The 25,953-nt window shown below is 44.6% G+C and overlaps 1 protein-coding gene across 3 annotated transcripts in view; it reads left to right on the forward strand.

Moving 5' to 3' along the window:
- The first annotated feature begins 1,491 nt into the window (after window positions 1-1,491).
- Window positions 1,492-25,953, forward strand: part of LOC140738234 (ADP-ribose pyrophosphatase, mitochondrial-like) — a 39,882-nt gene continuing 15,420 nt past the window's right edge. For 2 of the 3 annotated variants that reach the window (XM_073065361.1, XM_073065363.1), the window contains exons 1-2: window positions 15,188-15,259; window positions 24,285-24,539. In XM_073065361.1, the coding sequence (XP_072921462.1) occupies window positions 15,228-15,259; window positions 24,285-24,539 (287 nt within the window). In that variant the 5' untranslated portion in view covers window positions 15,188-15,227. Of the gene's footprint in view, window positions 1,536-15,187; window positions 15,260-24,284; window positions 24,540-25,953 lie in introns of those variants that run through there. The other variant, XM_073065362.1, reaches the window with a different exon arrangement.

Below are 25,953 nucleotides of genomic sequence, written 5' to 3' on the forward strand. Positions count from 1 at the left end.
TACTTTCAGGTCCTTCCATGACCTTTTTTTTTTGCATCCTACAGCCACAAGCAGAAAAATATCTGAGCTCCTCCAACCCTGAAATCTTCATTATCCCTGAATTAATTGCCTCACTGTTGGTGGTAGTTCTCTCAGCTTTCCAAGCCCACTCTCGCATTCCTGCACTAAATCCTTCCAGCTCTCAACCTCGCTCTCCTTCTTTAATACTTACTGAAGTTCTCCCTCTTTGACCAAACTTTTGGTTATCTGTACAAATACTTTTATGAGACTTAATATCATATTTTGTCAGATTATTACTCCGAGAAGAGCTTTGAGATATTTTCCTATACCAAAGATGTTATGTAAATACACTCATATCTTTGCATGTTCATGCTCGTGCATGTGCGCTTGTCTGCTTGTCAATGTATGTGTGCCTTTGTTTGATTGGCATGTGACTGTGTGTGTGTGTGTGTTTTCTTTCATACATAAGTATTATAGCACAGAACAGGCCCTTCAGCCCCTTGATGTGGTGCTGACCTTTTATGTATGTGAGTGTGTTCCTCAGAGTGTCTGTGCCTATAGTATGTCTATCTGACAATGCACATATATCCATGAGCTTTGGGTTCTGTCTGTCTATGCCTGTTTGTAAATGTCTGTTTCAGTCTATGATTTTGTCAGTGCTTTTGTGCATGTGTGCCCGAACACATTTGTGTGTCAGTATTCAGAGGGATGCTTGTTGTTGTGGTGTATGTGTATTATTACTTACATGTATCGATGTTAGTACATTTATCTGTGCATTTCTCTCATTGTCTGTATAGTATGTGCTTCATTTTGTCTATGTGTATCTCTGGTGGTCCTCCAAGGCAGAAGGACTGGGAGAATGAGATCAATGGCCAGGAATGTTTTGTGGAAAGCAATGGGCATGACCAGGCTAGTAGAAGTCATGGCCATCCACTGCAACCAAGGAAGACCCCAGTTGTGATGACTCCACGCACCACTGGACCCAGACTTCTGAGGTTGAGAGAGTGGAACTGCCTCAGTGAAATGCCTTTTCCACTTTAAAAACTCTCCCCCACTGGTATGAAACTTTGAAGAAACCCCTTCACAGATTTGAAGGGGCTCCATTTCCCTTCCTCTCCAATCATGATGAAGGGTCTTGGCCCAAAACGATGACCAATTATTCCTCTCCATAGACTCTGCCTGACCTGCTGAGTTTGTCCAGCTTTTTGTGTGTGTGTGTGTGTTGCTCTGAAATTGCTATTGCTGGATACAAAGGACAACCAATCAGTCACTCAATCACCTATGGAAAGCATTACATGCACATGTGTACGTGTACGAGTGTGTGTATGTACTGTGTGTGTGCGTGTGTATCAGAATCAGAATCTCTGATGTAAATGAGTTGAAATGTGTTGTTTTGCAACAGCAGGACGTTTGCCTCTGTGAGTCCATGCACAGGCTTGGTTTTTGAATGCTGCTGTCCTCCGTATGCACGAAACCTTAGAACAACGTAAGTGTACGTCTCACCGCACTGGAGCTCTGCATGAATCCACAACTGAGTGAGTGGCAAACCTTATTCTTTTTAGTGAGGAAAAATCACAGGTTAGGTGTTTCGTTAGTCTGAATGAGACTTGGAGCACAAATTACGAATCTGTGATGGTTTTATTGTGTGGTGGGTGCTTGTATACTGACTAAAAATCTGCCAAATGATTTTCCATACTGACCAATAACATTAATGAAATATACAGAAAGTGTGTCCCTGCAAAACCTGGGAATATCCAAACCTAGGCAGGAAGTGTGAACAAACAGCATCCCAATGAAAAGGGGATATATAAAGTGTATAAATAACACAGAGCTTGCTGTAAAGGCAGAGAGAAGAAGCCTGGAAGTAGTTAAGAGGATTAAAATGGCCAGGCACTGGCAAGAGCCTGCTCTCCATCTAACCCTGTGCTCACAGGGTACCCTAAATCAAAACTCCCAGTGATTAACGAAACGCTGTTCAGAACAAGTATTAGGTATGCTTTTTTCATCTAGAGGGAATGATCTCCCAGTGTACAAACTCTCAATTCATAGATTATATTTAAGAAGGAGATCGATCTAACTTGGGAGGAAAAATGAACATTAAATTCAACTCGATGCCCTTGCATCAGAAAGAGAGGGAGGGAAAAAATCAGCTGGGATTCCTGCTCCTAAATGCCATTTAATTACTGTTGTTACAAAGGTGGAGGTCGAGAGGGCAAGGGATTTCATTCGCCTAATGATACTATCCAGACTCACCTCTGAAGATGGCCGGGCAGTCTTTATGAAACTGCGAGGTGGGGGGAGGGTGAGTCTGGAGCTTAACGGGGCTGGATAATGGAGGGGCCATTTTAACAGAAGAAACCAGAACTGGGAGAAACTAAGAGGTCTGGTTCCAGAGAGACTCCAATTGAGGGGACCTGATAGTGGAGAAGGTCTAGCTGTAAAGGAGTGGGGGGGGGGGGGGGCGGTTGGTACGAGAGAAGTTGAACTGCCTAGATCAGAGGGCAGGTGCAATAAGGAGAGGCTGGAAAAACTTTCCCTGGAGTGTCGGAGGCTGAGAGGAATCCTGATAAAAGTTCATAACAATATGAGAGGCGGAGATAGAGTGGACAGCTGGTATCTTTTTTTCCCTAGAGCTGAAATGATTAATACTAGAGGCATGTATTTATGGTCAGAGAGGGTAAGTTCAAAGGAGATGTGCGGATCAAGCAATTTTTACACAAAGAGGGCTGGGTCCCTGGAATGTGCTGCCTAGGGTGGTGGTGGGAGTTGGAGGTACTTAAGAGGCTCTTAGATAGGCACATGAATATGGAGAGAACAGAGGCATCAGTAATGATTTGGAGTCATTAGAATTGATCTTTCAAGAATCACCGGATTCTGGAATGGTTCTGAAGGATTGGAAAATTGCAAATGTCATTCCACTCTTCAAGAAGGGAGAGAGACAGAAGAAAGGAAACTATAAAGCAGTTAGTCTGACTTCAGTGACTGGGAAGATGTTGGAGTCAATTATTAAGGATAAGGTCTCAGGGTCCCCTACTATGCAAAATTCTATCCAACCTTGTCTTAAATATATTTACTGAGGTAAATTCATTGGGCAGAGAATTCCACAGATCTACCACTCTCTGGGAAAAGCAGTTCCTCCTCATCTTCATCCCAAATCTACTCCACCAAATCTTGAGGCTATGTCCCCTAGTTCTAGTCTCACCTACCAGTGGAAAGAACATTCCAGACTTTATCTTATCTATCCCTTTCATAATCTTATACGTTTCTATAAAATCTCCTCTCATTCTTCTGAATTCCAATGAGTACAGTCCCCAGGTGACTCAATCTCTCCTCATAGAATAACCCCCTCATCTCTGGAATCAACCTGGTGAACCTCCTCTGCACTTCCTCCAAAGCCAGTATATCCTTCCTCAAGTAAGGAGACCAGAACTGCACACAGTACTCCAACTGCAGCCTCACCAGCACCCTGTACACTTGCAGCATAACCCCTTGCTCTTAAATTCAATCTCTCCAGCCAACAAAAGGGATTAGATAATTTGTAGGTTGAGTCTGTGGTGAGGAAGGCAAATGTGATGTTAGCATTCATTTCAAAAGGACTAGAATATAAAAGCAAGGACCTTATTAAGCACTGGTGAGGCCTCACTTGCAGTATTGTGAACAAGTTTGGGCCCCTTATCTCAAAAAGGGTGTGCTAAAACTGCAGAGGGTTCAAAAGAGATTCACGAAAATTATTCCAGCATTGAAAGGCTTGTCATATGAAGAGTTCTGGCCCTGTATTCACGAGAATTCAGATGAATGGGGGGTGAACTCATTGAAACCTTCTCATGGTGAAAAGCCTTGACAGAGTGGAAGTGGAGAGGATATTTCCTACGGAGAGAGAGTCTTAGACCGGAGGACACAGCCTCAGAATAGAGGGGGGCCTTTTAGAACAGAGATGAAGAGGACTTTCTATAGACAGAGAGACATGAATCTGTGGAATTCTTTGCCACAGGCAGTTATGGAGCCCAAGTTTTAATGTATGTTTAAGGCAGAGGTTGATAGATACTTGACTGGTCAGGGCATGAGAAGATAGAGAGAGAAGACAGGAGATTGAGGCTGAGAGGAAAAATTGGATCAGCCATGATGAAATGGTGGAGCAGATGTGATGGGCCAAATGGCCTAATTCTGCTCCTATATCTTACGGATATGGACCACGTGCCGGTCGAAGGGATTAATGCCATTGGTTTAGTTAGATTGGCACAACATTGTGTGCCAAAGGGCCTCTCCCAGGGCTGTTCAATGTGACTCACAGTGGTGGAGAGGATGAGTGACAAAGTAACAGAGAAGGTCTGGTCTTAAGAAAGATTGGCACCACGGAATCTGGTAATGGAGGAAATCAGGTAACTCAGGGCAGATGAGTAAATCTGATCCTAGAGGGATCCTGGTACTGAGAGGGAATGGTCTAGGGTGTTTGGTAGTGAGACAGCCTTCTTCAGCATGTCTGGTCATGAGAAGGACTGCGAGGTTGTCTGGTAGTGAGAGGGACTGGTCGAGGCTGTCTGGTAGTGAGAGGGACTGGTCGAGGCTGCCTGGTAGTGAGAGGGACTGGTCGAGGCTGTCTGATAGTGAGAGGATCTGGTTGAGGTATCTCGTAGTGAGAGGGACTAGTTGAGAGTGTCTGGTAGTGAGAGGGATCGGTCGAAGGTGTCTGGTAATGAGAGGGACTAGTTGAGGGGTGTCTGGTAATGAGAGGGACTGGTGGAGAGTGTCTGGTAGTGAGAGGGTCCAAGAGGTCCAGTACTAGAGGAGGTCCATTAAGAATGGAAGGAGTTTGTGTCTAGTAGAGAGAGAACGTGTTAGTGAGAGGGACTGGTCGAGGCTGCCTGGTAGTGAGAGGGACTGGTCGAGGCTGTCTGGTAGTGAGAGGGACTGGTCGAGGCTGTCTGATAGTGAGAGGATCTGGTTGAGGGTATCTCGTAGTGAGAGGGACTAGTTGAGAGTGTCTGGTAGTGAGAGGGATCGGTCGAGGGTGTCTGGTAATGAGAGGGACTAGTTGAGGGTGTCTGGTAATGAGAGGGACTGGTGGAGAGTGTCTGGTAGTGAGAGGGTCCAAGAGGTCCAGTACTAGAGGAGGTCCATTAAGAATGGAAGGAGTTTGTGTCTAGTAGAGAGAGAACGTGTTAATGAGAGGGACTGGGAGAGGGTGTCTGGTAGTGAGAGGGACTGGTCGAGGGTGTCTGGTAGTGAGAGGGACTGGGGAGAGGGTGTCTGGTATTAAGAATAAAGGAGTTTGGGTCTAGTAGAGAGGAGTTTGGGTCTAGTAGAGAGGAGTTTGGGTCTATTATAGAGGAGTTTGGGTCTAGTAGAGAGGAGTTTGGGTCTAGTAGAGAGGAGTTTGGGTCTAGTAGAGAGGAGATTGGGTCTAGTAGAGAGGAGATTGGGTCTAGTAGAGAGGGAACTTGTTAGTGAGAGCCTGGTTTTTGAGGATTTACTGACGAGGGGTGAAAATATGTCTGAATATATTTCCTTTCGTAATGGTCAAAAGGGCAGTGCACTGATTTTTGCCACAAGCTGTGATCTGGTGACACGTTTTCACACGATTCACACTCAGATGCTTTCCATTTAGTTTAAAGAAAAATGGGTAAAAGATATCCCACACATGTTTCCAGTTGAAGGGACATCCTTTGAAGGGGGATGGTGCTGATGGGAGAATTTCAGCACTCCCTGTCAAAGCAGATTCATTGAATTAGATCTTAGTTCATTCAAAAGCTGGGGATCAGAGTGACGACCTACTGGACACTTTGAAGCCTGTGATACAGCAGGTCAGGCTGTCACACTGACTCTCGGGTAAGTCTTTAGTCAACTTCTGTCTGTTATCTGTAAAACCCGCTGTCTCTGCATTCCACATCGGCAGTGATCCTGCCCCCGATAGCTGGACAATTAAGACCACCTCCCACACACAGCCGAACAGTTTGACCACATCAATGTCTCGGAGACTGCCCTTTTCACTGGCTGACACAAAGATAAACACTTCCCAGGATGAAATGAGTTCTCCCAATTAATATCACATCTGTTTATAAGCAAAGCGATTTAGAAACCCAATAGCCCAGGTTTTCGGGGGAGAGAGGGAGGGAAAGGAAAAAAAATGCACAGCAAATATTGTGCACTTCTTCCAGTGACTAATCCGCGTTTCAAGGCTGTTTGTTAAAAGACAAGATGAATGTATGGAGCGGTCACATTGTGTGACAGCCTCTGTAAGTGCAGGCATGCAGAGCCCTTGATGCGGGAAGCCGATGAGGCGCGATGGTGCTATTTAAGGGCCGTTTGAACTCCTTGCTTCTTTTCTCATCATGTGCACTGCCACGGCTTCTCTATTTGTGCAAAAGAGGGAAGTTAACTATTAGAGGCCCCGACCTTTCACCCCGGGGTCAGTGCCCTGGAACTGAGCAGATGTTTCGCTCCGTGAACAAGTTGAGAATGCCTGGAGTTCCCAGGCTGAGAGGCGCCAGAGACCTACCCTGTAAACTACAAACACAGGTCCATACATTCAGGTTACAAAGGCATCTGCCCCCCCCAACCCCTAGCTCCTTAATACTGATCAAACTGCACCCCCCCCCCTCACCACCCCGTTAAACACACACTCCCACTCTGCACAGCCACCCTGTGAATTCCTGCAGAAAGCATCATTGCTTTCGGGAACTAAATCATCCAGAAAACAAACGCTTGGATTCCCCAGACACGTTCCCCACACTTTTAAAGTCCCTTTTGGTTCTCACTCACACGAAAGTAGCCCTTTTGAAAAACTCGCCCTCACATAAACCATCACTTAAATCCCAACACCCCTGCTCACAGAATCAACACTCTCGCAATCGTTAACTCTCCCATTTACAGGTCAAAATGAGCTTGCACAGAGAGAGAGTGGGAGAGCTGAGAAGCGCAGCCTTCCCTCACACTCGGGAGTACACACCCGTCCCACCTCACACTTCTCCACACAAAAACATACTGAAACTATTCGTGAGGTTAGCAGACACACGGGAGTATTCACAAACTCTGTGCTGATCTGGGATGTGTTCACAAACCATGCAGTCGCAGTTCAAATACAATGCATAAAACACAAACACAGATCCAACAACGCCAGGAATGCTAAAGCACAATATCACCTAAATGTGATTCCCTGGAATGCATTCTCCACCCTGCCTTCTGGTGCAAAATAGTCACTATCTGTCAGTATAGAAACCATCCAATTTTCATACCTGCAGATACCAACAAAAATTAAACTTGGGCTGTTTCTATCAAATGGCACTGATTATATCTGATTGTACCAATACTTCAAATTAAAAATGAACACACACACACACACACACACACACACACACACACACACACACACACACACACACACACCACACACACACACACACACACACACACACACCACACACACACACACACCCCCCCCCCCCCCCCCCCCCACCCCCCAAGGACACCTAGTCAACTCAGTCACTCCCAATGAGGGCTTACTTCATCCATCCCATTTATAAAAGCAACCCACCAACCAATCTTACATTCGCAAATGCACAAGTATTCCCATTAACACTCCCAGTTCACAGCTTTAGTCACACACACACACACACACACACACACACACACACACACACACACACACACAACACACACACACACACACACACACACACACACACACACACACACACACACACACACACACACACACACACACACACACGCTCTAATACGACTGCCTCCGCACACACACATACCTGCCTGTATTCACACATACAGTATGCATGCTTTAACATGCTTTCTTCAACACACGCACCCACCACACCAACTCACTCACACATATTCAGTACTGACAATCCCATTGACTCACAGGAGCACATGCAGGTGCATGCTCACAAACACTGAAAATACTTAATCCAATAAGCTTGCAGATTTTCTTTAGAATTTTGGTTAATGCTCTTCATTATTGGATTTTTAGCAGATATTTGTATCAGGTCTGGGAGACCCAGCTGGACCTACCCAGTGTGTCAAACTGCATCTGTCAGGAGAATGTACCTCCATATGATGCTTTTCCTGGTCAACAGTGTTAGCTGCCCCGTTGCTTCCGCCGATGATGTAACCGGTATGGGAGGAGGTTTCAGGTGAAAAAGCCATTGCACTAGGGCAGTTCCACTCTCTCGGCCTCAAAAAACGTTGGTGCACTGGTACGAAAAAATCATATGTCTGGACACTTCCTCGGCTGATGGCTTGGGTGCCTTGTCATTCATGCCCTTCACTCTCCATGAAGCACGGCAGCACCGCCTTCCTGTTGGTTGGATCCTGTAGCTGATTTCGTCTGCCCAGTCCATCAGAACTGGGCAGGCATATCCCTGTCTCACTGGGGTTGGAGATTCCTGGCTACCCTCACTTGATTTAGCCGGCCTGTCGGAGTGAGGCAGTGGGGTGTGGCCACTGTCGCATGCCGACAGTTACTTGGAACCGCAGGTGAGAGCTGGGTGGTGGGTGGGGACCAAAAGTGGATGATCTGCCCCTGGGCAGAGCACGACAAGCCCACCACCAGAGGTGGACATCCCATACACCCCTGGTCAACAGTGGCTCTGCTGTAAGACCATAAGATACAGGAGCAGAATTAGATCATTTGGCCAACTGAGTCTGCTCTGCTATTTCATCGTGACTGATCCAATTTTCCTCTTAGCCCCCCAGTCTCCTGCCTTCTCCCCGTATCCCTTCATGCCCTGACCAATCAAGAATCTATCAACCTCTGGCTTAAATATACATAAAGACTTGGCCTCCACAGCTGCCTGTGGCAAAGAATTCCATGGATTCAACGCTCTCTGGCTAAAGAAATTCCCCCTCATCTCCGTTCTAAAAGGACACCACTCTATTCAGAGGCTGTGTCCTCTGTCATATCTGAGTCAGACTGATTGTCAGGCTGTCCCGGGTCAGCGCATGTCTGTGCAAGAAGGAGTTTGAGCTGCAGGATCCTGTTATTGGCTAGTCTGGGGGTCAGCACTGAAGATTGAAGTTCCCAGGTCAATCAAAAGTCTGGGATACAGCGTAGCGATACATTAAGTTTCAGAGAAGGGGCAGAAATGGAGGGAATAAGGGGAACTGTGTTCAAGTCTGGAGTTTGGGGTTCCATTATCAGCTAGTCCAGGGATCGATACCAAAAGTCAAAGCCTGAAGGTTGATCAGAAGTCCGGAAGTTGAAGGCCAGTGTGTGAAGCCTTGAGAATGGATGTCCAGTGGCCACCCTGGGGTTGGAGTACTGTCCATGTGTGAGTGGGAGGCAGGAAAGGGACTTACTTTGCTATTGCTGTTTTGTTACTTGGTATGTTCTGTTTAGTTGTGTTCTGTGTTGTTCAGTTGAGCATTGTGGACATGCTACGTCAGCATCTGAATGTGTGGTGACACTTGCAGGCCGCACCCAGCACGAAGGTTCATTCATTATCGAAGTATACAACTCTGAAATTCTTTTTCCCCGGATGGCCATGAAACAAAGAAAGGAAAGACAGCGTGATCATCAACCCCCAAATATTCCCCAAACAAACACGAGAAAGATCGGGTGAAAAGCACAGGAAATAAAAACTCTATAAGACCGAAAAAAAAAGTCCAAGTCTACATCCAAAACAGACGAAACCTGGGCACCGTTCTCCGGGCACAGTGGCAGGCTGTCCCTCTCTGGTAGCATAGCAAAGCGATCCTGAGCAATTAAAAGGCGCTCACCGTCAACCTCTCTTAGATGATTCGATTTCCCCCATCGCTTCAATCAGTGTACAGTGTAGGTTTAATTGGCAAAATGTAGTCAAACATCGGTTTGTGCCTCATCCTGCAGCCTGCCCACCATGAGGTTTGTTAACACTGCCCCTCTCTCCTGGAATCCTCTGTGACTGCAGAATGCTGAAACACCCAAACAATCTCCAAACAGCAAATCACAGACTCCAGCAGTCCCAGAATCAAGGCAAACAACAAATGTAAAAGACTTAAAAGAAGTGAAATATATGGTTTTGTGGTCTAACCAGAAGATGTCGACTGTAGGAGTGTTGTACACAGACACCATCTTGACCGGTGTGTTGGTTGTCAACGCAAACAACTCATTTCACTACATGTTTTGATGCACATGTGATAAATAAAGGCGAATCAATCAGGAGGAGAGGACAAGGGCGAGTGAATGATACAGCTTGGTGTTGGCCGAATGTTTGTCAGTGATAGTTAACTTCTGAAGGAGCACAGTGGTAAGTTGAAGGCTAATGAGGACAAAGCAGAGAGGAAAGCTATACTGTAACAGTGCCACAACAACTGGAATTACAGGCAATTCAAGACATGGCCAGTCGAGGTCTGTAGAGAGGAAATAAACACAAGAGATTCTGCAAAGTCCTGGGGGAGATCAGCAGGTCAGGCAGCATCTATGGAGAGGAATAAACAGTTAACATTTTGGGCTGAGACCCTTTGTCGGGACTGGAAAGGGAGGGGGAACAAAGCCAAAGTAAGAAGGCGAGGGAAGGGAAGTTCAAGCTGGCAAGTGAAGCCAGGGGAGGGGTAGGTTGATGGATGGATGAGGGGCTATGAAGTGAGGAGGGAGGTGAGGAGAAGAGAAAGGGTAAGAATTGAGCTGGAATGGGAATGGAAAAAGAGAGAAGGGGGAGGGGGGAGAAATTACTGGGTGAGAGAAATCAATGCCCACGCTGTCAGGTCAGAGGCTACCCAGACAGAATATGAGGATTTACTCTTCCAGCTTGCGAGTAACCTCATTGCGGCAGTTGAGGAGGGTATGGACTGGCACCTCAGAATGGGAATGGGGATTGGAATGGTTGTCCACTGGGAAATCCTGCTTTGGTGAACAGAGTGAAAGTGCTCGACAAAGCAGTTACCCCAATCTACGCCAGTTCTCACTGATGTAGAGGAGTCCGCACTGGGGAGCACTGGATGACCCCGAATGACAAGCAGGTGAAGTGTTGACATGTCGGAATGGGAATGGGATGTAGCCACTGGGAAAATAAATGTGTTTAACATTCCAGTTTGATGACTTTACATTAGAACTCTCCAGGTCTGATATGAGCTGTAAGGGCTGGTTTGTTTAATGCTGAAAGCTGAGGACTGTAACATAGCCAGACAGCGGGTACAGTATCTTGAGCCTACACGACTGCTTACAGTGCAAAAGGGTGAAGACACAGAGCTCAGAGTGACAGGATTAAAGTAACAGACAAATGGAAACGTAGGGTCACCATTGTGGGCTCAACAGATTTGTTCTGCAGACGGGTCCCATTTTGTAAGTCAGAAGAAAAATCTTAGGAACAGTTAAACAAGTAACCAAAGGAATGGTAAATGGAATATTACAAGGGAAAACGCAAAGTTGTCTATACAGAAGGAATTAGGAAAACTAGCAACATTATAATTTATTGTGAGGAAAATTGAATAAACATTGGTAAGATCACATCTGGAATACTGTGCATCGTGGAGACAGTGTAGGTGAAGAAGGATATAGATGCTGGAATTTGGAGCAACACACAGAAAATGCTGGAGGAACTCCGGCAGGGACAATTCCTTCTCTCCACAGTTGGTGCTCGACCCGCTCAGTTCCTCCAGCAGATTGTGTTGCTGCAGACTCCTGTCTCCACTCACCGAGAGCCCTGGTCAACCATAGGCTATTTAACAGCACCAACTGGTGGTAACAGGCTGTAACCGCACCTTCACAAGTGCACGGTTTCAGTTTACCCACCTACAATGTAAAGTTTATCCCAAGATGCATCACAGGTAGTCAAACTAAACCATGCTTCTGCTCTTGTGACTGATAATCAATACTTTCAGACGTCTATTGATCTGCCCAAGGCCTCAAGAAACTACTGATAGTTGGGGACACAACTCAAAACATTATGGAAACCAGCCTCCCCCAACAGACTCTGTCTATAAGACCGTAAAGATATAGGAGCATAATTAGGCCATTTGACCCATCGAGTCTGCTCCACCACTTCAACATGGCTGATCTAATTTTCCTCTCTGCCCCAATCTCCTGCCTTCTCCATGTATCCCTTCATGCCCTGACCAATCAAGAATCTATCAACTTCTGCCTTAAATATACTTACAGACCTGGCCTCCACAGTGGCCTGTGGCAAAGAATTCCACAGATTCACCACTCTCTGCCTGAAGAATTCCTCCTCATCTCTGTTCTAAAAGGACACCCCTCTATCCCGAGGTTGTGTGTCTCCTGGTCTTAGACTCTCCCATCATAGGAAACATCCTCTCTACATTCACTCTACCAAGGCCTTTCACCATTTGATAAGTTTGATAAATTGTACATACGTTAGACTTCCAAGTCAGCAAAACATCTTCAGATACTTCGGAGCCTGATTGGACTGGTTTGTTATAGTCACATGTACCAAGTTAAAGTGAAGAACTTTTGTTGGCTGTTCATGATTACATCAAGGTAGCAAAAAGAAAACAGAATGCAAAAAATGGTGTCACCGTTACCGAGAAGGTGCTGTGCAGGAAGTCAAATAAGATACAAGGGCCACTTTGGAGTAGATTGGGAGATACAACACACACAAAATGCTGGAGCAAGTCAGGCAACACAAGTCAGGGAAATAAACAGTCAATGTTTTGGACTGAGACTCTTCATCGAGAAGGGAAAGGAAAGTGGAGTGGGGGTGGGGAAGACTACAAGCTAGCAGGTGACATATGAGAGCAGGTGAGGCTGAATGGCGGTGGTGGATGAGGTAGAAAGCTGGGAGGTAATCGGTGGGAGAGGTAAAGAGCTGGAGAAGGTGGCGAGGAAGTGGAGCATGGAAGAGGGAGAGGAGGGGAACCACAGGAAGGAGTGGGCAGGTGAGAAGGAGTGACAGGGTAATCAGAATGGGGAATGGAGGAAGAGAGAAGGTGTGGGGGTGGGGGGGGAGGAGAATTACCAGAAAAGTATCAATGTTCATGGCATCAGGTTGGAGGGCACCTGACCTGATCTGGCTGAAGAGGAGTAAGGGGCACGGACACATGTCAGAATGGGAATGGGGAGTTGAATTGAAATGGCTAACCACCAGGAGTTCTGGCATTTTGTGGCAGACAAAACATCATACAGAACAAGGCATCATTCCCCCCCCCCCCCCCACCACCTGGTTTCACCCATTCAACACCGTAATTCCATCCAGGCTCAACAGGAAGCTCAGAGCTATCAGTCTTGACCTTGCCTTGTGCAGCTGGATCCTGAACTTCCTGTCAGATCGCCGGCAGGTGGTAAGAGTGGGCTCCCTCACCACCATCCCTCTGATTCTCAAAACAAAAGCCCATCAGGGCTGTGTACTAAGCCCCCTCCTATACTCCATGTATGCCCATGACTGTGTTGCCACCCACAGCTGTAATCTGTTAATTAAATTTGCTGATAACACTATACTGATTGGCCTAATTTCAAATAATAATGAGGCAGCCTACAGGGAAGAAGTCATCTCTCTGACACAGTGGTATCAAGAAAACAACCTCCCCCCTCAATGTTGCAAAAACAAAGGAGCTAATTGTGAACTACAGGAGGAATGAAGACAGGCCACTCCTGTTGACATCAATGGATCTGGGGTTGGGAGGGTGAAGAGCTTTAAGTTCCTCGGCATCCACATCACCGAGGACCTCACGTGGTCTGTACATACTGGCTGTGTGGTGAAAAAGGCACAACATAGAATAGTACAGCACATTTCAGGCCCTTCGGCCCACAATGTTGTGCCGACCCTCAAACCCTGCCTCCCATAATAACCCCCACCTTAAATTCCTCCATATACCTGTCTAGTAGTCTCTTAAATTTCACTAGTGTATCTGCCTCCACCACTGACTCAGGCAGTGCATTCCACATACCAACCATTCTCTGAGTGAAAAACCTTCCTCTAATATCCCCCTTGAACTTCCCTCCCCTTACCTTAAAGCCATGTCCTCTTGTACTGAGCAGTGGTGCCCTGGGGAAGAGGCGCTGGCTGTCCACTCTATCTATTCCTCTTAATATCTTGTACACTTCTATCATGTCTCCTCTCATCCTCCTTCTCTCCAAAGAGTAAAGCCCTAGCTCCCTTAATCTCTGATCATAATCCATACTCTCTAAACCAGGCAGCATCCTGGTAAATCTCCGCTGTACCCTTTCCAATGCTTCCACATCCTTCCTATAGTGAGGCGACCAGAACTGGACACAGTACTCCAAGTGTGGCCTCGCCAACAGCACCTTCTCAACAGCACCTCTTTCACCTCAGTCGGTTGAGGAAGTTTGGTATGGGCCTCCAGATCCTAAGAACTTTCTACAGGGGCATGATTGAGAGCATCCTGACTGGCTGCATCACTGCCTGGGATGGGAACTGTACTTCCCTCAATCGCAGAGAGTGGTGCGGACAGCCCAGCACATCTGTAGTTGTGAACTTCAGGACATTTACAAAGACAGGTGCGAAGAAAGGACCCGAAGGATCATTGGGGACCCGAGTCACCCCAACCACAAAGTGTTCCAGCTGCTACCATCCGAGAAATGGTACCGCAGCATAAAAGCCAGGACCAGCAGGCTCCGGGACAGCTTCTTCCACCAGGCCATCAGACTGATCTGAGTGTACTGTATTTCTATGTTGCATTGACTGTTCTATTTATTATAAATTACTATGATTGCACATTGCATATTTAGACGGAGACATAACGTAAAGAATTTTATTCCTCGTGTATGTGAAGGATGTAAGGAATAAAGTCAATTCAATTCAATCTCCTGACAAATTGTGATAGCCCCATCCTACACTTTCTTATTCTGGGTTTCTGTCCCCTTCCTTTCCAGTCTTTATAAAGGGTCTTGGCCCGAAACATCGATTCCAAATTTCCCTCCATAGATACTGCCTGAGCCGCTGAGTTCCGAGAACATTCTGTGTGCGATGCTCCGAATATAGTAGAGAAGGGAATGAATATTTAAACGGAAATTATTGAAGCGCCAGTTCACAATACAAACTAAAACAAAGCACTGATACTGCTGCAAGTTTTTTGTAATTGCTGTTGACCTGTTAACAGTCACCAAACCTTGTTAGAAGCAGGGCGTTGAATTGTCTTTCTGAGTAAAACTGTTTTAATGAATGACCCACGTCCAGTCCTGGCCTGAGCTCCTGACAGTCTCAAATATGGCCCTCGTGACCTCTAATTAGTCACAACAGTGTCGCGTCCCCAACACTACTGAGCATGCGTACGTCCGGAGTGGCGTGCGGCAATTGGTTGCCGAGGTAACTACTTCCTGGATGTGGAGGCAGGCGGTGCGGGTGGTGAAAAGGTAATGGGAGGTTCCGGGTATAGTAGGAATCGGGATTGGGAACGGGAACGGGAACGGGAATGGGAATGGGAATGGGAAAGAAACAGAAAAGAGGGGATAGATAGGCAAACGGAGGTGAGAGAGCGGGGACGAAAGGGAATGGGGAGAAGAGTGGGCACTGAATAAGGCGGGATTGAGTATCTGGACAATGTAGTTGCAGACATCCCACCCTGCGAAAACTCTTTTCAGGGAAGTGCCACCATCAATTTGCGGGAGACTTCCGGGAGAGGTGGGACGTCTGCAATAGAGTAGCTCCTTAGCAGGCAGCCAGCTAGTTTAAATAACGTTAGCAATGCTAATGAAGGAATGACACCTGTTAAACTCACCTCAACATGTCTTTTACATTTTAACCCACCACGGGCAATAGAAAAGTCACTGTTGCAAACAGTGCAGCGAGCAACACTGTCATTATTTTTGATATCTCTCCCCCCACCCTCCCCGCTTGCTCTAAAAAAAAAAATCGATTTCCGGGATATTGTATATAATTTGCGGGCGTCAGGGAGCCGCTATCAATTTGCGGGAAACTCCCGGAACTTCCGGGAGAGGTGGGATGTCTGAAGTAGTTCTGAAACTAAACATTTCAGAAGTCCAGGATGTCTGAGACAATGTGGACCGGAGAAATCAGGCTGGAGGTGGAATTAAACAGGGTTCATGTTTCAGACTTTATTTTAAAAACAGGTGTCTGTGGGTGCTTGACGGCTGGGAAGTGTGACATGTATTGAAACCGCGGGGAGCTGGGCTGCACAGAGGCATTGAAACTGGGATAGGAGGGAGCTAGGAGTCTGACAAGTTCTGTACTGTACATTTTTGTTGATTGAACACACAGGCCTGGGAATCAGAATTATTTTCCCTCAGGCAGAAGTGATGTCTATGTGTTGTGCTGCTGTATTTGTTATGGTCCATATTTCTGCCATTATTGTCTGTTATAATAACGTATCACTTGTGTATATTCTGATAGGAGCCTGAATTGGCCTCGAATGTCTCCAGTTTGTTTGTCATTCACTAAGATCACGGCTCTTGTTTAATTATTGTATACAGTGTATTATTAATTGGGACACATAGGTACTGGTACATTTTGGCCCAATTAACTGGCTGCCCCAGTTAGCTGAAGTTTCATAGAAATAGCTAAAAAGATGAAAAAAAGACAAACTACCATTTAATTGAGTAACAAATTATGTAGAAATACTGAACAAATTAGAATACAACCAATGCTACTGCAGTACTATAAACTATTAGTTCCTACAGTGTACACCGCTGTGTTCTTTTGGTTCACTGTAAATGAACAAAATTATTGGAGATACCTATAATTGCCACTGAGGAGAACCAGGGTATCCCTGTTATGTCAGAGCCTGTAACCCATCCATCGGGAACCAGGGTATCCCTGTTATGTCAGAGCCTGTAACCCATCCATCGGGAACCAGGGTATCCCTGTTATGTCAGAGCCTGTAACCCATCCATCGGGAACCAGGGTATCCCTGTTATGTCAGAGCCTGTAACCCATCCATCGGGAACCAGGGTATCCCTGTTATGTCAGAGCCTGTAACCCATCCATCGGGAACCAGGGTATCCCTGTTATGTCAGAGCCTGTAACCCATCCATCGGGAACCAGGGTATCCCTGTTATGTCAGAGCCTGTAACCCATCCATCGGGACCCAGGGTATCCCTGTTATGTCAGAGCCTGTAACTCCAGCCACTGAGGAGAACAAACTGTTACCTCAGATTATTTACATAACTCTAACATGAGAAAATATTGTTGAGCAACACACAAAATGCTGGAGATATCCAGGTTCTATAGAGGGGAATAAACTGGACGTTTTGGGCAGAAGCCATTCATCAGAAAACTATCGTTGAGCGTTATGGCAAATTGTGAAACTCATAACCACCTTCACCATACTAACTAGTGCATAAGAAATGGGTGTCTGCTCCACCATTCATGGCTGATGGTGCTGTGGACTCTGCCCCATCTACCTGTCTTTCTCTCATAACCTGTAATTCCCCTGTTCTGCAAAAATCTATCTAACTGTGTCTGAAAAATATTTAATGAGGTAGTCTCTGCTTCCCTGGGCAGCGAATTCCACATACTCACTATTCTGCCAGGAAAGCATTTTCCCCTGATCTTCGTCTGTAATGTTGCCTTCTCATCATCACAATGCAGTTTACAATAAAGGAGGCACGAGAGCAGTGTAGCCAACACTACTTTACTTCCAGCAGGCAACAACCAGGACATCCATGCAGCAGCTTTCTTCTTGTGCTTCGTACAAGCCTTCTCCCAGTTCCAACTTAATTCAAGTTCACCAGTGTACTTTCATTTAACCACTAACCCAAGCTTGCTTTAAGATGACTTTCACTGCCAACTTCTCAAGGAGATTTAGGGATAAGCAAGTAATATGTCGCCAGTGCTCACTGACATCCTGGACATAGAACACAGAGCATTACAGCACAGTATAGACCCTTCAGCTCATGACATTGTGTCAGCTTTTTAACCTACTCTAAGGTCAATCTAACTCTTTCCTCCTACATAGCCCTCCATTTTCTATCTTACGTGTGCTGATCAAAGTGGTACTGAATTTCCTCTAATGTACTCACCACTCTCTGTGTAAAAAAAACACTTAACTATGCTATTTTCCCACTGTACTTTCCTCCAATCACCTTCAAATTATGCCCCCTGGTATTAACAGACAGACATACTTTATTGATCCCGAGGGAAATTGGGTTTCGTTACAACCGCACCAACCAAGAATAGTGTAGAAATATAGCAATATAAAACCATAAATAATTAAATAATAATAAGTTAATCATGCCAAGTGGAAATAAGTCCAGGACCAGCCTATTGGCTCAGGGTGTCTGACACGCTGAGGGAGGAGTTGTAAAATTTGATGGCCACAGGCAGGAATGACTTCCTATGTCGCTCAGTGTTACATCTCAGTGGAATGAGTCTCTGGCTGAACGTACTCCTGTGCCTAACCAGTACATTATGGAGTGGATGGGAGACATTGTCCAAGATGGCATGTAACTTGGACAGCATCCTCTTTTCAGACACCACCGTCAGAGAGTCCAGTTCCACCCCCACAACATCACTGGCCTTATGAATGAATTTGTTGATTCTGTTGGTGTCTGCTACCCTCAGCCTGCTGCCCCAGCACACAACAGCAAACATGATAGCACTGGTCACCACAAACTCGTAGAACATCCTCAGCATCGTCTGTCAGATGTTAAATCATTTCCACCCTGGGAAAAAGTCTCTGGCTGTCCTCTCAATCTATGCCTCTTGTGCGCTTCTATCAAGTCACCTTTCATCCTCCTTCATTACAAAGAGGAAAGCCCTAGATTGCTCGACCTGCCCTCATAAGATATGCAATGTTGTAGTGGTTCTGGTTGAAGACCTTTCTGTATTCTTTTTGGGTCAGAGTCCATTTTCTGGGTTGAAGTTAGCGGCCATGACGTAACCCTCTGTGTTAGTATACACTGTGGTGGCCTACAGACTGTCAGCGGTGACTGGTTTTGAGGTTTCAAATCAGATTGAAGCCCATCACATTTGGCACAGTGGTAGTGAAATATAAAGGAAGTATAACATCAGATGAAGAGCTGATCTTCAAAAAGACTGCAGTGATCACTCCAAGCATTGCTGCTGTGGGCAGCTCGATTTGCAGCACCTAAGTTAGGAAGGGTAAGGAAAGGTCAGATTTTCCTTTATGATTATCCTCTCACCTCAGCCACTTTCTGCCAGCTGTCTCCTTCAGGCCCTGACCAGTAAAATTCAGAGCGGAAGACCTGAAGACTAGGTGGGTTTGGAATCCAGAGGACATCACAGATACAGTAATTAAATAGGGGACAAATCAGTGAAGAATATAAAAACAGGGAGGATCTTTAAATATATAAGAATATTATATATTGTCTTATTTAAATATATATGAATACAAGAATATGTAAATACCAGTATGTATTTACAATTGGAAATATGAGCTGATATCTGTTTATTTTTACACATTGTTCCATATCCATACTTCTAACTTTATTTTTACATAATTCTTTATTCTTTGCAGTTGTTGAATGTTTTTGTTGCATCTCACACCAACACAGCACAGCAAATTCCTCATACTTGTAAATGGATATGGCAAATAAAGGTGATCCTTGATTCTTGAATGACGAGGTCTGAGTGAATGACTCTGGAGAGATGGCTGAGGAGTTAAACATTGTGTGCATCCATCTGTAAAGGCTAGGATATAATGAATATTGCATTCTGAAGGAATTAGATAGTATTACCATCACTCAGTATCGAATTAACTTATAGGGTAATCATTCCTGGCCTGGATGGCTGGTATCCTAGGATCCTAAAATAGCAGTTGCCATTGACATAACAGATGCATCAGTTATAATCTTTCAAAAAATCTGGATAGATGCCAGAAGATTGGAAATTTGCCAGTGTGACACTCCTGCAGAAAGGGGAGGGAAGCATGTAGTGACAGGCTGGTAAGGCTAACATCTTTTCTCAAAAAACTGTTAGAATCAATTATAAGTGAAATAATATCACCACATTTATAAAGCGCAAACACGAGGAAATCTGCAGATGCTGGAAATTCAAACAACAACACACACAAAATGCTGGTAGAACACAGCAGGCCAGGCAGCATCTATAGGGAGAAGCGCTGTCGACGTTTTGGGCCAAGACCCTTCGTCAGGACTAACCGAAAGGAAAGATAGTAAGAGAGCAGGTAGATTGGGAAAATCAGTTGGTGCTGGATTCCAGGAGAGGGAATTTCTAGAGTTCCTACTAGATTAGAGCAATTTGTCGTGGAGTCCACTAGAGGATCAGCTATTCTGGATTGGGTGTTGTACAATGAACTGGAATTAATTAGAGACCTTAAGGTCAAAGAACCCTTAGGGGCAAGTGATCATAATATGATCAAATTCAGCAGTTCAAGAAGGCAGCTCATCACCACCTTCTCAGGGGCAACTAAGGATGGACAATAGATGCTGGCCTAGCTGGCAACACCCACATCCTGTCAATGAATACATTTAAAAAAATAAAGCCTTTTCTGGTTGGCTGCCAGTGACTAGTGGTGTTCCACAAGGGTCTGTGTTGGGACTGATCTGTTTTGTGTTATATGTCAATAATTTGGATGATGGAATTGATGGATTTGTTGCAAAGTTTGGAGATGATATGAAGATATCATCATATATGAAGGAGCAGGTAACTGTGAGGAAGTAGAGGGACTTGAACAGATTAGGAGAATGGGCAAAGAAATGGCAGATGCAATACAGTGTTGTGAAGTGTGTGGCCATGCACTTTGGTAGAAGAAATTAATGACTTGACAATTTTCTAAGTGGAGAAAAAATACAAAAATATGAAGCAGAAAGGGACTTGGGAGTCCTTGTGCAGGATTCCCTAAAGGTTAATTTGCAGGTTGTGTCGGTGCTGAGGAAGGTAAATGTGATGTTAGCATTTATTTCAAGAGGACTAAAATATAAAAGCGAGGATGTAATGTTGAGACTTTGTAAAGTACTGGCGAGGCCTCACTTGGAATAATGTGAGCAGTTTTGGGCCCCTTATCTTAGAAAGGATGTGCTGAAACTGGAGAGGATTCAAAGGAGGTTCATAAAAATGATTCCAGGATTGAACAGCTTGTCATATGAAGAGTGTTTGATGTCTCTGGGCCTTTATTCACTAGTATTCAGAAGAATGACAGGCGACCTCATTTAAACATGTTGAATGGTGAAAGGCCTTAATAGCGTGGATGTGGAGAGGATGTTTCTCTTGATGGAAGAGTCTAAGATTAGGGGACATAGCCTCAGAATAGAGGGGTGTCCTTTTAGAACTGAGATGAAGAGTAATTTCTTTAGACAGAGAGTGGTGAATCTGGAAATCTTTGCCACAGGCAGCTGTGGAGACCAAGTCTTTATGTATATTTAAGGCTGAGGTTGATAGATTCTTGGTTGATCAGGGCATGAAGGGATACGGGGAAAAGGCAGGAGGCTGGGGCTAAGAGGAAGATTGTATCAGCCATGATGAAATAGCAGAGCCAAATGGCCTAATTCTGCTCCTAAATCTTATGGTTTTATATTAATCACTTGGGGTTTTGATTGGAATATACAGCAGACAACTTTGTGAATGACACAAAAATATATGGGAAGAGGATACAGTTTGCAGAGAGATATTAATAATGGGCAAAAAATTAACAAATGGAAAAAGTAAAGTTAATTTTGGCAGAAAGAAAAAATATCTAAATGGAGAAAAAAATACGGAAAGCTATGCTATAAAGAAATTGGAGGCTCTTCTGTATGAAATACACAAGGTAAGTTTCCAACACTGAACACAAGGGCTCCCCAGGGTTGCGTGCTCAGTCCACTGCTGTTCACTCTACTGACCCACGACTGTGCTGCAACACACAGCTTGAACCATATAATCAAGTTTGCTGATGACACGACCGTGGTGGGTCTCATCAGCAAGAACGACGAGTCAGCTTACAGAGAGGAGGTGCAGCGGCTAATGGACTGGTGCAGAGCCAACAACCTGTCTCTTAATGTGAACAAAACAAAAGAGATGGTTGTTGACTTCAGGAGGGCATGGAGCGACCACTCCCCCCTGAACATCGACGGCTCCTCGGTAGAGATCGTAAAGAGCACCAAATTTCTTGGTATTCACCTGATGGAGAATCTCACCTGGTCCCTCAACACCAGCTCCATAGCAAAGAAAGCCCAGCAGCATCTCTACTTTTTGCGAAGGCTGAGGAAAGTCCATCTCCCACCCCCCATCCTCATCACATTCTACAGGGGTTGTATTGAGAGCATCCTGAGCAGCTGCATCACTGCCTGGTTTGGAAATTGCACCATCTCGGATTGCAAGACCCTGCAGTGGATAATGAGGTCAGCTGAGAAGATCATCGGGGTCTCTCTTCCCGCCATCACGGACATTTACACTACACGTTGCATCCACAAAGGAAACAGCATTATGAAGGACCCCATGCACCCCTCATACAATCTCTTCTCCCTCCTGCCATCTGGGAAAAGGCTCTGAAGCATTCAGGCTCTCACGACCAGACTATGTAACAGTTTCTTCCCCCAAGCTATCAGACTCCTCAATACCCGAAGCCTGGACTGACACCTTGCCCTACTGTCCTGTTTATTATTTATTGTAAAGCCTGCACTGTTTTTGTGCACTTTATGCAGTCCTGTGTAGGTCTGTAGTCTAGTGTAGCTTTCTCTGTGTTGTTTTTTTATTACTTAGTTCAATCTAGTTTTTGTACTGTGTCATGTAACACCATGGTCCTGAAAAACATTGTCTCATTTTTACAATGCACTGTACCAGCAGTTATGGTTGAAATGACAATAAAAGTGACTTGAACCTGGGGTCCACGAACCTTTGGTTAATAGGGGTTCATGGCATAAAAAAGGTTGGGATCCTCACCGATGGTCTAGAAACTGTAAACAGCAGTAATGACATGATATCGAGAGCAACGTTCCCTCTGAGGTGTGCACGTGCACACATCTTTTGCTACTAGGAAGGAATTTAAACTGCGCACAAAAGGTTGTCACCCTCTACCTCATTGGCATGGTAAGTATATCTCACGATCGTACACAATCACATTTACTTTTCCAGTTTCTGATGAGGACCTGTTGACAATGCAAAGTTTGCAATGATTTTTCTTCAGATTTTAGAATTGGCCTATTTATACTTCTATTGAAATTATTGATTCACTGTGTTGAATTCCAAAGAAGCAAAGACCGTGAAGCACAAAGGAACTGCTAGTTCATTTAAAGTGGAATGGCTTAATGAAACAGCAGAAACTGCTACACCAAAAGCTCCTGAGGTCAGGAACGTGCAGCTACGAGAAATATTTATGTACAATACAGAAACTGGAGTTAACTGCATGTATTGTCACGATGCTAAAGTTGCTGGAGAATTTGCAAGTGGGAAGAAGTGGAGTGATATTTGGAAACTTAACTTTTTAAAATGTTATTTAGAAAGCATATCACAGATGGACAGTGTGAGAAAGCTCCGTTGAGACAGTCCTTCTTTACCTGCTAAAGGCTTGCTGCATATGTTTTGTGAGAGTGCAGATGAACGAGGGCAAAAACAATCAAACCCAGAGGAAATCAAAGTTCTTACTGACAGTTATTTATTTTAAACAATGAACAACAAGCTGGACTTGGTAGTTTATTATCCTTAGAATAGCTTCAGGTTTACTTCCTCTTAAAAATTCAGTGCGTACGTGTTGTCACTGGGCAAAAAAATTGCACAGCACAAGATTTTTGTGCACATTGGCCACTACAAATTAGAGGGAACATCGATCGAGAGGACTGCAGACAATTTTGTTTCTCTGAATTAAAGAAAGATAATATTTCATTATAGGGCTTGAGAAAAGCTTCACTATAATGATCCCTAAAATGAAGAGAGTGGTTAAGCAGGTTGGGACTCTACTCATTGGAGCTTACAAGTACAAAAGTCAATTGTAAATGGGCTAAACCAGGTAAATGCTGACAGTGAGAGAGAGAGAGAGAGAGAGGCTGCGGATGCAGAATTTGGAGCAGGGACATTTCAGAGTGCTGTTATAAGTCACATATGCCAGATGGCTAAAGATGGGTCTTCCTTCTAATGGTAACATACCATGTATTGCTTTATTTTTTGACAAGTTGGTAAATTCATGTTTATTTTAATTCCTGTTACTTAATTATCTAATGTTAAATGTTCTAGCTGCAGGATTTAAGTTCGCATCTCTGGATCATTTATTCAACCATTATCAAAACTACCAATACACTAATAACACCTCATCTCCACTCAGGTCATGCTGGTTAGAATGAGATGACAACTTGCAAATCCTGGCACGGCTCACAATTTAATACTCTAATGTCATATTAAGAAACCTTCTGTATTTAATATAAAAGCTTAAAGCTCTGCTGATAATCACGGTTTTAAAATAAATGTTTAAATAATGGTAATTCAGTGGCATTTTGTGGTGCTTTACTTGACAGTTGGCTGTTTTGGCAGGTTGGCTGCATTGGAGCAGTTACACCACCGCCCTCTATTTAAAGCAAGGTGCGTGGGGGTTGTGCCTCTCATGGAGATTCTCGAGTTCCTTCATGTGAAAGCACGTGGTGAGGTGTATCCGGGCTCTGAAATCTGCCGTTTCCTTGTCCCTGATAATAAAGTGGGCTGGGACGTTCCGTGGACAGATTATGACCCGGTCGATTACACTGCCTCCTTACTGTTGAAGCAACCACCCTGGGCAGACCCACCTTACAGGTATGCTGATGAGTGTGACGTGTGATTGGCTTCCATTTCACACAGACACTTTATACTACAGCTGATCATTATCTGTTTTGCACTATTTTTAATCTAACTATTTCATACATATACACACACACTTACTGTAATTGACTTACATATTTATTTCTATATTATGTATTGTACTGCTGTTGCTAAGTTAAGAAATTTGATGACACATGCCAGTGATATTAAACCTGATTCGAATTCTGATCTGGTCAGGCTCACTGTATTCTTGCAGTGGGACAACTTAGTCTGATTTCACTTAGCCAGAGCTTATAGTTCCGCAGTATGTTTTTCTTCCCCCATCGTAGTCTGCTCCAGAGTTTTTAACTTGACTCATCCTTTGACTCTTTTCAATCTCTGATGTCCTGGTGACATTGTCCCCAGGGGTGAGCTCAGCTGTATCTTTATGCTGATGATATCTAACTGTATCGGGTCAATCCTCTGGCACCGGACTGGTTAATACCTGGGTTAACCTAAATTACCTCTCAGTAAATATTAGGAAAATCAAAACTGTTGTCTCAGTATCTTAGCCACCCATATTTCTTTTAACTTCCCAGCTACATGCATAGACTGAAAAGACTGCATTTCTCTCGTTCTTAAGCTGCGCTCTCAACTGGATCGACTCTTCATACAAAGAGCATCTAGATCTAGTTCTCTAATAAAGCTTGTCTTCAGCTCCTGTCCTATTGGCATTCATTATCATTTGCAGATTCAGCCCCTGTCCTATTGACATTCATTATCATTTGCAGATTATGCTATTTGCATGCTGAAATTGATACTAAGGAATAATGATCCAAGGCACATCACTGGTACCAGAATTCAGACCAACCCTGATCTAATTAAACAAACTCAAGTGACCCAGTGTTCCTATGATCCTGTTATACTCCTGGCTTCATCACCCTCGTTCAGCCACATTGGCACCACCTTCTGGAATTCATCCCTAAATGCCTTCACTTCACAACTCCCTTCTTCACATCCAGTTATAGAATCATCAAGTTGTTCAACACGGAAAATGGTCCTTCAAACTTGTCCATGCTGACCAAGATATATATTCAAGCTAATCTCATTTCCCAGCACTTGGCTCCTATCCCTCTTGTCATTCATATTCTTGCTCACGTACTTCTTAAATGTTTCTAATGTACCTTCCTCAACCAATTCCTCTGACAGCTGGTTCCATGTATTTGCCACCTGTAGTGTAATAAAAAAAAGTGATCCTTAGGGTCTTATTAAACTTTTCTGTAACCATAAAACTATGCCCTCTAGCTTTAGATTCGCTGACCCTGGATAAAAGACCACTCACCTTATCTATGACCCTCATAATTTTAAATACTTGTATCAGATCAACCCCCTCCCACCCTCATTATCCTACACTCCAAGAAGCAAAGGC

Source organism: Hemitrygon akajei, chromosome 14 (genome assembly GCF_048418815.1).
Source record: "Hemitrygon akajei chromosome 14, sHemAka1.3, whole genome shotgun sequence".
Lineage (NCBI taxonomy): Eukaryota > Metazoa > Chordata > Chondrichthyes > Myliobatiformes > Dasyatidae > Hemitrygon > Hemitrygon akajei.